Source organism: Magnolia sinica, chromosome 16 (assembly GCF_029962835.1).
Source record: "Magnolia sinica isolate HGM2019 chromosome 16, MsV1, whole genome shotgun sequence".
Lineage (NCBI taxonomy): Eukaryota > Viridiplantae > Streptophyta > Magnoliopsida > Magnoliales > Magnoliaceae > Magnolia > Magnolia sinica.
Genome location: NC_080588.1, coordinates 63,149,379 through 63,162,861, shown reverse-complemented (window position 1 = coordinate 63,162,861; position 13,483 = coordinate 63,149,379). Strand labels below are relative to the sequence as shown.

At 40.0% G+C, this 13,483-nt stretch overlaps 1 protein-coding gene across 1 annotated transcript; it reads right to left on the bottom strand.

Moving 5' to 3' along the window:
* Positions 1-719: 719 nt before the first annotated feature.
* Positions 720-3,098, bottom strand: LOC131228891 (flavonoid 3'-monooxygenase CYP75B137-like). The gene is made up of 2 exons (XM_058224734.1): positions 2,265-3,098; positions 720-1,346 (listed from the first exon to the last, which is right to left on the bottom strand). Exons 1-2 carry the CDS (start codon positions 3,096-3,098, stop codon positions 720-722), a joined length of 1,461 nt encoding a protein of 486 aa, XP_058080717.1.
* Between the last annotated feature and the right edge of the window lie 10,385 nt (positions 3,099-13,483).

The following is a 13,483-nucleotide window of genomic DNA, read 5'->3' as shown; positions in this document are numbered from 1 at the left end:
TGTTCTCATTCCTTTTGAGTTGCTTTCACATGAGCTTGGATTCTAGCACCAGGCCATCCAATTCACGGTGTTGATGTTGGACACACAGCTCGACCTCATGGGAAGTTCCCGTAACATCCATTACTAAGAGATCTTATCTGCTCTAATACATAAAAAGAGATATAGAAAGGAGAGACGTTGTGACCATGTTACATTGAAATAGTTGCGACTTACAAAGTCACCTTTATATAAACAAGAGTATTTTATTACTATTTACGTAAATATAATTTCGAGCCAAACCCATGATACAATAGCACAAAAACAACCAAGACAATAATACAATAATATAAAAACAAGAGGCTGAATTCCTTTTGCAATCGACTGGGAACTTCCGGGTTGTGTACATTGCTTTCACATGTAAGGCCCATGGTTGGATTATACAAGCTATTCATCTGATGGCCATGCCCAAAAGATTCGTCAGATCAGAAGATCCTGACCAAATCTTTGGTCTTTTCTGCGTTGATCAATGAGTGCTGGTCCATCTGGCCCTCAGACCAATGGGTTGGTCACAGACACCACATCTAAAAACTAGTTACACAACAGGGAAGTTACATATGTTCGTTAAAAGGTAACTCAGCCCCCGAATACAAATACCACCTTAGCATAAGTAAACTACAATTCAAGATGAATAATACTTCCACTGAAAATAATATAACTAGATCATTAAAAGTGGACTTATTTCAATAGTAGAACTCTGGATTTGCCAATCTCGGTGTAGGAATGACGACAAGCGGTGTCTCTTTCTTCAGAAAAACTCTAAACTTATCTGAAAGATTGAGCTTCGCATCATCTGGCAATCGCCAATCAAAAGAATGCAAGAGCGAAGCTAAAACATAAGTTAGCATCCTTTCAGCCATGGAGATTCCTACACACATCCTCCTTCCTGAACCGAACGGAATGTAACGGAAATCATTACCACGGTAATCCCATTTGCTTGTGGAATTATAGAACCTCTCAGGGCAAAACTCCAAGGGGTTGTCCCAAGCTTCAGGATCCCTATGTATAGCCCATATGTTAATTATCATCTGGGTGCCCTTTGGGACTGTATAACCACCGACAGTGCATGTTTGGCTTGGAGACCTGGGGATCAAGAACGGGACTGGAGGATGTAAACGTAGGACTTCCTTCAGGACAGCCTCCAAATAAGGTAGTTTGGACATATGTGACTCTTCAACCATATTGTCCATCCCCACCACTTGTTCTAATTCCTCTTGGGCTTTTCTCATTATCTCTGGATTCTGCATCATCTCAGCCATGGCCCACTCTACTATCGACGACGTGGTGTCTGTGCCACCTCCCATCATGTCCTGTTAATGGAATGAAAGTTGGTTTGTCAAGTGTAGAGCTGGCAGTGGTCTAAGTTGCCCTACTGGGCTATTAGGACCATGGTTAAACGATTCGTGACTCGGATCAACTTGTGTTCTGTCTCGAGTTAGATCTTTTCACGTAAAATCAAGCGATTTCACATCTCACGTAGGCCAGAACATATCAAAACAAATGAATGGTTACAAAAAGCCTGAGCCCGGTCCTCAGGCCAAGACTGGCTCTGTAGGGCTTAAGAAAAGAGTATTGATATAGCTAAAAAGAGAGGTTCTATCTGCGAGAACGGATTTGCTACTCCACCTGCCACTAGCCAATGGCTAGTGGTCGGTGCTCTGTGGACCCATCATGATGTATGTGTTTCATCCATGCCGTACATCTAGTTTTCTAGATCATTTTATGGCATGAGACAAAAAATGAGGTATATACCAATCTCAAGTGGACCACATTACAGGAAACAGTGCTGAATGAATGTCGACCGTTAAATTTTTTTTGGGGCCATAAAAGTTTTGGATCAAGCTGATCTTTGTTTTTTCCTTTCATCTAGGTCTTTATGACCTAATCAACAGATTGGATGTCAAATAAACAGTACAGTGGGCCTCAGGAGGATTTTAATGGTGGATATCCGATCACTATATTTTTTTTTTCCTGTGGTGTGATCCACCTGATATTTATATCCCTCTTATTTTTGGGATCAAGCCTAAAATGATCTGTAAAAATGGATGAACGGTATGGATGAAACACATACATCATTGTGGGACCCACACCGGGCTGGTGGCAGGGGTAGCAGCCAATCCGTTTCCCATCAGGGGAAGTGACCTGGCCTAAAATTCAGGCCGGACCTCTGGTGGGTCAGAGTATATTAGCTTAAGAATATTATTTTAAAACAAGAGAAAAGTATTTACCATAAACATGGCCTTGATGTGGGTCAGATTCAAGGGCGTTTTAGGGTCTACTCCTTCCTCCTTGAGCTTCAAAAGCAACTGCAAAAAGTCCTTGCTTTCCTTCCCTCCTTCCCCTCTGTCCATTTTCAACCGTTGATCTATGATTGATTCAAAGATCTGATCCGACCGGTACCAAAGCCTCTTCATGTGGCCCACTATGCCTTGTACATCAAACCTTGATATTATAGGAAAAAGATCTGACACATTAGGCGTAGCCAATAACTCGTTCATCTCTTTTGTCAAATGTCGAATCTCGTGGCCCACACGAATCATGTCCTCCCCATCAAGCGTACCACCCCATATCATGCACGTGACCATATTGAGAGCCGTCTGAAACCCTAGCTTGCCTATATCAACCGGCGTACCGACTTGGGTGCGCACATAGCAAACCATCTGGTGCACCTGACATCTACGTAGGCTATAGTAGAAATCAAGCACTGTGGGATGCATCAACTCTCGTGAGCACACCTTTCGCATCATCCGCCATTTTGGGCCGTAGGGACTAAATGCCATGTCATTCCCATCGTATGAAAGTGCCTGTATTGCGGCTGGTACGTCGCGGTTGGCGAAGATTGCGTCGTGGCACCTGAGGACTTCTTTAACTAGGTTTGGTGAGGTTATTATGATACATAGCTTGCTGCCTAGCTTTAACTTCATGATTGGGCCGTAGGTCTGGGCTAATTTGGAGAAGTAACGGTGTGGATTGGGACCTAGGTATGGGAGGCTGCCAATCAGCGGTAGGCCTCGTGGGCCAGGTGGAAGAGGAGGTGCCCCATTACGTGTTCTCTTGAACATAATCAATGTGTACCAAGAGATCAGACAGAGTATGAAGGAGAATGCGAGTGACGTTTGGGGACCGTTGATCTCTTGTGGCCACCATGAGGTTATCGGATGAGCGAGATCTTGAGACATGATATATTGGAAATTTTGAATCAAATCAAAGTTTAGACATGACACCGTCGTTTGCTTGAGAGGGCTTTTATAGAGGTCGCTCGTTTATGGTGTGAGTTCACCATTTCTTTGTGTTGTACATGTGTGGCCTTACGGCAACGGCTCACATGCTCTCTCTCTCTCTCTCTCTCTCTCTCTCTCTCTCTCTCTCTCTCTCTGTATTATTATTTAAAAAAGAAGGTGATGAGATAGAGAAGGAGAGGAGGTGTTGCATATTAATTAATGGGAGTGCTCATCACAAGCTAAGATGGTGCCCACAAGATGTAGGGCCACATGATGTATGAAAGACATCCAACTGGTACATCAAATACATCACCATAAAATACTCCCAGGCCCACAAATTAGGCCAATCAAAGCCACATAGGACGGAACAAAGTGAGAGGAGACACCATCATTGATCTGCGTGGAGACGTTGTGTTTATGAAATCTAAGTTATTCCCAAAGTGCTCCCACCTTTTTGGAAAAAATAAAAATAAAAAATTTAAATAATAATAAATAAATATTCTAAGTTGCTCGGACTCTTCATCTGAATTAAAAATAAAAAGAAGTAGTTTTGCAGCTCACTCGGGACTAGGTGAAATTCAAATATTGGAATCCCTACCTTAGTTAATTCCTAAGCTACAATGGTATAATTGAAGTAAAAATATAATCAACTCACTAAATGCCTTTCTAATGCGCTCTTTAAGGAATATGTGACGTTTACAAGAGTTATTGATCCCAATGATCCATTCGATTAATGGGAGTTCAGTTTTAATTGGAGAGGTATATATATTAATGATTTTATTATTCATTTTACATTATGCTTTTTTGCATTCACATTTTGCTTTAAATAAGTAGAATTTAAATTTGTCTTATTGAATATTTATATAGCTAATGTAGAGCGGGTTGCAGACGGTTTCATGGCCAAGATGGATCAGAAAAGGCCCAGTCGACGACGGAAGTGATCTGGACCGTCGGACATTAGATCGGGCGTATCTCACAATCTGGAATGAGTTATCGGGAGTAACATATATGATTTTGAGGTACAACGAGCTACTTTATCCAACCAACCCCGCTATGCCGGGTTGCGCAAGCTGGATTTGCGAAATACCCCTGAATCGACAGTCGTTTCTCTGTTTTAATTTCGTTTTTATTATAAATAGTAAGTTTTAGTTTGATCATAACTCTTCATCCGTCGGGCTTTAAGAGTTGCATCGAACGTGAAAAGAGCTTAAAATAATTAGGAGAACGGTTTGGTGAAGCCAAATAGGACACTTACTATTTTTGGCCAAAAACCTTGCGCACTAGCAGACATCATGATCATCTATAAATAGTAAGTTTACTGTTTATAGTAAGTCGCGAATTCTAGGAGTTTTAGTTGTAGTTTGCTTCTGATTTCTCTCTCATTGTTTGGTATCCCGATCTAATATCAATGGTCTTGATGAACTGGACTAAAAAGCATTATTTATATTATTAAATTGTATTTTATTTATTTATTATTATTATTATTTTTACAATGTAGTAAAATTCTATTAGGAAGTTTCTAAACAAATATATTTTATAAATTATTTTTTAATAAAATAAAATGAAATATGTTATTTTCTTTAATAGATCAGTGTAGTTGAAATAGGAGAATATATGACTTTTATTAAGTGGGCCACATATGTTCATCAATTTTGATCTAACTATTAGATTATTTAGATTGAGCAATCTATAGGAAAACATGCAATATGTGAGCTTCTCTAATTCTCTTTTTCTATAAATGCATGTTTTTGTCTAGACATGTAGATATAAAATCTTACTCTTAGAATGTAAGGTAGGAAAGATCAAACATAACATTAAGCAAGTCTTCCTAATAAGATACAAGTTTAAAATTTCATTTTTATTAATATCCATTATTCATGCATAAATGATTTCTTTAATCCACAATTTAATTTATAAACAACATCATTTGAGAAGCACACCTCCTCATTGCCATTATAAGATTAAGATGGTACCACAGGCACATCTCTTAACTAATAGGACCACATCTTGAGAGGTATTCAAAGATGTAGAATGGCGTCTTTCTGGCTGAGTCGGGTAGGCTGGTTGTGTGGTAGTGTAGTTGAAGCGACGATGATAAAAACTGTAGTGACACGATAGAATAATAAATTAATAGTAATTAACCATCTACCATGTATGGGACAGGACAATTAATGGGCCTTCTGTGGACAAAGCATTGTGAAAATTTTAAGTGCCCATATTAGTTATCTGAGTTTGCAGGTTGAATGTGGACAGCTGACCATCTTTAAGTATTAATCCATTTCATCCCCACAGTTGGGTTTTCTGTAGATTTACCTGATCAGTGGGGCCATGATTTGGATGGCCTGAATTACTTTACATATTTTTCACTAATACCTAGCAACGACTCATCCACCTTACATGTCATGTGACATGGCGGACACTTATCAATCCAGTCATAGACCCAGCATGGCCGAAGAATATCCAAAAGATCTCAACAAATTGATAATTTCAAGTTCTTAACCTCTGATGTCTGCCATTGAATCCATTTGCTATCCACTGGTTGGAAGGCTTGGATTCTCAGCCGATGTGATTTTCAGCATATGCCCTATCCACAGAGGACCCCGTGATCTGGAGGGTTTGGATTGACATAAATCCGTGCCATGAACACGAGGAATAAGTCACTGACCGCACGTGGGTCAAGATTGCCATATACATATATAATCACGGTGGGCCCCACAGAATTTACTCACCACGCGTGTAAGCTCCTCCCGAAGAAATCCGCATTCACTTTCGACGCATAAGAACGCATTTAGTTGCTCTCCAGTGGTACCGATAGCACAGTGAGATTCTGGTTTTCCGTGAATGTGTGGGGCCCACGTGGCGTATGTAACAAATCTAACCCATCCATCGGATGCATCGCCTCAGGTTACATCCACGTCCTGAAAATCAGCACGATCCAATACTCTGGTGAGCCACAGCATAGGTAATAAGGCAGGAGGGGACGCCTATCTTTATTCTCACGAAAACTTACCTGACTTGCAGAGTAGTGTATTTTTGTCTAACCCCTTGATCCATGGCAGATTAAGAGCATGGACGGCCTAGATTATGTGTGCTCCCACGCAAATCAAGCAATTGCACAAACCTTTCAGATTGTCAGTTGTGTAGCCCACCTAAATTTTCATTTGGGCTTATTTCTTACCAAGTAGTGGAAGGGAAGGTGAATCAGCTGATGGACGGATTGGATTCTTGAATAAATCACGTGAACCCTACTTCTACCGGTTACCACCGACTGCACCTCGACCAGAAAGGGAAATTATTTGATACTCTGTTTGCTCATGATGGTTGATATCCAGGCCCTCAGGCATGGCATATAAGGTGAGAGTCTTACATTAAAAAGGTGCGATGCAATGTATCTAACCCACAATCCCAAAATCAGATTGATCGAACAATCCTAAATTCTTATTCGTGGACACTCGTCTGTTGAAATAGAACCGTTGGATATTTCATTCTTAATCATCCAATAAATGTCCACCAATAGGATAGTCAGCTAATACAACGAGGGTAGTTTTTTGGTTTATGAAATATGTAAACTGAGACCTACGATTACAGTTTGACTTTGAACTTTCTTATTCTCGTATGTGATTTTAAGTATTTTATAAGTGGTTGCGTATCATTCATCACACTCTGCCAGACTATCTAAGTATTTCTCATTCAAAAATCTTGACATTCCATCAAAGAGGGCACGCACATCCGTTGGATATGGTGAGTTACTTATTCATTGTCAAATGTGCGAGTAGGGAGGCTGACTACGTGGCGCGTCCAACACCGTCACAGTGGTTGTGTGTTGATGTGCTGGGTGCTGTGGGCCGAACGTGATTTTTTTTTTTAATCCACGCTGTCCATCCGCTTTTCCAGATCATTTTAGGGCATGAACCCAAAAATGAATCTGATCCAAATCCTAAGTGGACCACACCACAGTAAAAAGTGGGGGATAATGCCACTCTACGTTGAAACCTTTCTAGGGCCCACTGTGATGTTTATTGGACATCCAACCTCTCGATAAAGTCATCGGACCGGGATGAAAGGAAAACCCAAATATCAACCTGATCCAAAGCTTTTGTGGCCTCCAAGAAGTTTTTAATGGTGAGCATTCAACCACCACCGTTTCCTGTGGAGTGGTCCACTTGAACTTCCGATCTGCTTCATTTTTTGGTTTATACACGAAAATGAGTGGTCAAAACGGATGAATGGCGTGGATATAAAAAAAACATACATCACGTTGGGCCCCACAGCACCCAACGCATCAACACGCCTGCCTGCAGGACGTCCACGGTCTACCGGCTATCAGTTTGTACATTGGATCGGTCATCAGCAGGTTCCTCTGTGAATACTACATGGCTAAAGCTATCTGCTCCTAAGGTGGGCCCCGCATTTATCTAAGAAACGGACGTATGTAATTAGACGAACGGCCCCATTCATCATGTGGGCTACACCATCGAAATTAATAGCCAATGGTCTTCCTAAATGTATTGTATGTGGCCCACAAGAAGTGTGGATTCTTCCATTTTTTATTTTTTTCTTTTTTCTTTATATTGGTGACTTCATGGTATGATCCACCACTTTCACGGCTCGGATGTTCCTCCAAAGGGACATATGGTGTAAAATATAGCTGTTGCAAATTAAAGTGAACAAACCAGTCGGGGAGCTAGCATATGTTTCCAACGGTTATGGCGAGGGGAGATTTAAAATGCACAACGTGGCACGCTTTATGAGATCAGATGCATCAATCGTAATCCACCATTAAGCAGGCCACGTGTGTACGATCAAATTGGAAGATGCATGAAAGAAAGGCCAACCGTTTATATTCAACGGCCCGCATGATAAGTTGGCTGGTCTGATCTTTAGGTGATCCCCCAAAAGTCATTTTATTTAGGTGTGTTTGTTTGCACCAAATATCATGAAATTTGATACTAAATTAGACTAATTAATCATAAAATATTATGACAATTGGTACAAGCAAACACACCCTTAGAAAATTGAGAAAAGAAGCATCAGGGCTAATCAATGATGTAGTTCTTTAATGGTTGCTTATCCTATTATCTATGGCGTTGAAATTCTTTTGTTTTGAATAAAACTCTCTTCTGATCACTCTCTAATACCACGTAAATTATAAAGAAGAGATGTCAATGCCCAATTGGTTAGACAGCTAATCGTATGGTGGCCACTCACATTAGTCGTGTTTTGATGTTGTAAATTTCTATAAGCCTGACCATGACATATGTGTTACATCTGCACTATTCATCCATCTTGCCAGATCATTTCAGATCATGAATCTGAAAGAGGCAGATTCAAAACTTCAAGAGAACATTATAATAGAAAGTAGTGAGGAAACGTTTATAAGGCTCGCCTTGATGATTATTTGCTATCCAACTTGCTCACAAGGCCACCCAAACTTCAAGAAGAAGGGAAAACACAAAATATTATCTTAATCCAAAACTCATATAACCTCCAAGAAGTTTTCAATTTTACGCCGTCAATCCCCACTACTCTATGTGGTGTGGTCCAATTGAGGTTTGGACTTGTGTTATTTTTGAACTTGTGTCTTAAATTGATCTTGCAAATTGGATGGAATGTGGATATAACACATGCATTATGGTGGGACCCATAGAACTTTGCCGTGTTACACCATCAACGTGGGTGGTTTGTGGCCCATCACGCAAAACGCTTCCCGGCTTGCGGATGAGACCATGCCTATTTCTTATTGTTGGCATTAGTCGCATTGAGACTAGTTTATTTTAAACAAATCTGTCTTTGGTCACAGTCTTATGTAGGGTTGAGATTCCTTATTTAAAAATAAAAAATAAAAAAAATCCCTGTGATCTCTTCGGGATCTCTTCGGGTGATATGAAGAAATCTCATATGTACCCGTACGCATCTCATCTATTTAGAAGTGATGCACTCCCAACTTTGTGGGGGCCACCATGATGTATATGTTTTATCCAAACCGTCCATCCATTTCTCCATATCATTTCATGGTATAAGCCAAAAAATAGGTAGATAGAAAACTCAAGCAGACCACACAATAGAAACAGTAGGGATGATGACACCTCTGCTGAAAACTTCCTAGGGCCCACCAGGATCTTTATTTGCCATCTAAAATGTTTATTAGATTATAGAGACCTGGATGAAGGGAAAACATAGATAGCAGCTCGATCCAAAACTTCTGTGGCCTCCAAGAAGTTTTCAATAGTAGGCCTTCAATCCCCACTGTGGCGCAGTCCACCCACTTACTTTGGATCCGCCTCATTTTTGGGCTCATGCCCTGGAATGATCGAAAAATGGATGGACGGTGTGGATAAATCCAATCTCTAGGAAATCCGCATCTCGATAGGTAATTTAATTTAAACAAGTCGTGATTTGCAGTCTTAGTGTTGACATTCCTTTTTCCAAATCATCTCTCTCCACAAGATGGTATCATATAAAGTATAAAGAAATACGTGGGTTGGATGTGGCCATCCATCATTTTGAGACCTACACACAGTGTTCTTGAATAAGAGGAATAAGCTTATTGTACAACGTGGTGTGGGGCCCACATGATGTGTACATGACATCCAATCCATCTCTCACGTGATATCCGTAGTGTTCAGCTCTATAATGGCCTGAAATTTGGGATGTCCAGTCATTCTGGTGGAGCATATCTGATGAGTGGATTGGATGGCATATACAAAACGCGTCCCTGAATTCAATCTTGGAAGGTTTTAATGGTGGGTATCCCCACCCTACCATTGGCTGTGGTGTGACCCACCCATGTTTGAGATCACTCAAGACACTGCATTATAGAAAAAGCTTATCTATACCTATAAATGGGTTTACTTAATAAGGTTGGGGTTTTTATGTAGAGCGGGTCGCGGATAGTTTCATGGTCAAGATGGATCAGAAAAGGCCCGGTCGACAATAGAAGTAATCTAGACTGTTAGGTCTTAAATCGGGCTTATCTTGCAATCTGTAATGAGTTATCGGACGTAAATTATATGATTTTGGAGTAGAACAAGCTACTTTAGCCACTTAACCCTGCTACATCGGGTTGAGCAAGCCAAATTTACTAAATATCACCAGATCGACGATCATTTTTCTATTCTAATTCTGTTTTTACAAGTTTTAGTTTAATTATAACTTTTCATCCGTTAGGCTTTAAGAGTTGCGGCCAACGCGAGAAGTGCTTAGAATAGCAAAACAAGTTGTTGAAGTCAAATAGGATACTTAATATTTTGGCCGAAAACCTTGGTGGCTGGTAGACATCACGATTGTCTATAAATAGTAAGTTTATTATTTATAATAAGTTGTGAATTCTAAGAGTTTAGTTGTAGTTTGATTTTGATTTTTTTACTTGGTATCCCTATCTAAAGGGTTATAAACTCATTTAATTTATTCATCAATCAATTTACAAATTTATTAAAATTTATTTCTATTTTCTTATTTTCTTTTCCCGTGATTTGAGAAGCCTAGGTGAAGAGTCCAAATAAACTTTTGTAGAATCGGAGTGGTTATCCTTGAGGAAAACGGTGATCATCGACCTCATCATGTTCGTCCATGTCAAATTTTTTTTGTTACCTTCATCCTAGTGAGTCACAACTTATGAACGGGTTTGATGAAACATATATACAATGGTGGTCCCAAACACAAACCAACAGTTGGGGTCACATCTCCATTTTTTCCCCCTATGGTGTGGTCCACCTGAATTGTAGATCTAGATGATTTTTGGTCCCAAGGCTTACCATCGCGGAATATACCTGATGGATGGAGTTGATTTTACATATGCAACATGGTAGGCCCCAGAGAGTACTGTTTTACTACCACGTAAAAAGTGTTGCAGCGGATTCCCGTCCAATGCTCGCGGCTAAATCTTGGACCCGAATCCTCTAAAACACCCAAGTTCTGTGGGGCCCATCAGTATGCAAAATTCATTACGTAGATCCGGTTTTATCCTCGATTATAAGATCCCAGACAATAATAATAATAATAATAATAATAATAATAATCAGCGAGATCCACCACACAGGTAGGCTATTCCACAGGAAACAATGAGGATGGATTGCCAACTGTAGGTTTGCATGTGGGGCCACCATGGCTTATATCTTTCATCAAAACCGTTGATCAGGTGTAACTCACAGGATGAAGTGAAGATACAAAAATCAGCGGTCCACCACATGTGAACTAAGAAGGTTTTTAGAGCAATTTTACATTGTTCACGTTGGTGTGGCCCATTGGATTTTTTTTTATTAGGATGATCTTTTTATGGGTAAGGGTTCTGCTGCTGTTGTATGTGTAAATCGAACCCGTCAACCATGCTATATAAGTAAAAAAGTTGAGTAGGACTTGGGCTTAATGAATTTATTTAAATGGGCCATGAGCTTCTAGTCCAGTTTGGTTGATGGGCTACATGGTTTGTGGACTGGGCTTGTGTTTGAACTGTTGGCCCATTTGGTAAATGGGTCAGGCACAGCCCATTACAGCAGGATCAAATACCAGCCCTAGATACACCTCCTACGCCAGCCCAGATGCAATCCCAACCGTACCTGATGATTGCTTGTTCGAGTGCACTCGCCTCACACGTGTTTACATTCCCATTTGCTGATCCTCAGATGATATCTAAGATTAGTCAAATACCATCAGGTGGGCCCCACGTGCACATGGAATTTGAACCACTTGTCAAATTCCATCAAACATGTAGAGCACAGGAAAATGGTAGAGCCATCTCTGCGTAGTACAATTGGCCGGGTGCTATATCAATCGGGTCCATTAGTCTAGTGGGCCCTATCATGGATGGCTTATGTTCCAACAATTGCAACTATCAAACAATTCCATCCATAGCTTTCCTTCAATCCATCCAATGGATATTGGACTGTCAGCCATTTCAATTTACTATCATTGCTTTGAGAACAACCAATCAGACGCTTACGATCAGATCAACTGATTGTTCAACCGTTGCCCATTCGTGGATTATAATTAGATGAACAGATCCGATTAACCATGTATACTGTGGAGAGATGGCCCTCCCTTCTTACTGTTCTTCCGTCGTTCTACCATATTTCGTTGGAGAATGATCAGATACGATCTGAGTGATATTAATTAAGTATACTTGTGGATCTCTCTATGGGCCCAACTGTGATGGAGCTATACTAATTAAGTATACTTAGGAAGCTCTATGGGGCCATCCATGCCGACCAATGTAAAATCACACCTAAAACTTGTATATTCAAGTTTTGCAGTCCATATTGTTGGGACTCCCATGTGTACATAGAGTTGAATCAAGCAAAGTAATCACAATCACACAAACAAATCCAACATATCAATAATTCAATTTTATGTGGAAAAAAAAACCATTGCATAAAAGTGAGAATACACTATGAATAACAAAGATACAAGAAATGGAATCCTACATATCAATACACCAACAGAAAGCTCCGAGCTTTTCCTCTCTCCAAAACCCTCTCAAACGTCTAACACACTTGCATTAATATAAATCTCATTTACACCCTCTTATTTAAGCAAAATAATGAAAATAGAAATAATTCATTCAAACTGCACAACATGTCGATCTGTCGAGTCAAACAGTCAAAATCCATCGATCTATTAGGTCGACCGGCCGACCAACATTTTTGACCTATTAAAAATGTTAAAAACTATCCAAAGAGTTTTATCAAAAAAATCCATTTAATTCGATATCCTTCGATCAATCGAGCAGATTCTCAACCAGTCGAAGGCCCCTGTTTCATCACAGATTTGAGGCATCCGATTTTCAACAATCTCCACCATGTCCCTAATCTTCATGTTGCAATATGCCACATTTGAACTTTCATCTCTACTTTGTCTGCATCATAGTTCCACAATCATTGCTTCTTGTATACATTCCGTCTTCACTCAATCTTTGCCAGACCTAGATAAGTCGCACAAAACTTGAATTTCACTTCAGGAACCAACTTCGTAAGCATATCAATCGGATTCACGCTTATGTATATCTTTTCGAGAGTCACTCTGCCTTCTTCTAGTACCTGTCGAATAAATTGATGACGTACTTTAATATGTTTAGTTCTATAATAGTAAACAGATACCTTTACTAAATTGATCGCGATTTTTCTGTCATAATTAACCAGCACAACCTCCTGCTGAAGCCCGAACTGATTTATCATTCCTCTCAATCAAATTGCTTCCTTGAATGCTTTCGTCACTGTCATATACTCAGTTTC

What these genes read in the sequence shown, in the direction of transcription:
- LOC131228891 (XM_058224734.1), bottom strand. Translation starts at nt 3,098, where the DNA reads ATGTTCAAGAGAACACGTAATGGGGCACCTCCTCTTCCACCTGGCCCA. An exon ending in ACATCAAGGCCATGTTTATG is followed by an intron (nt 1,347 to 2,264) that starts GTAAATACTTTT and finishes TTCCATTAACAG; the next exon opens with GACATGATGGGAGGTGGCAC.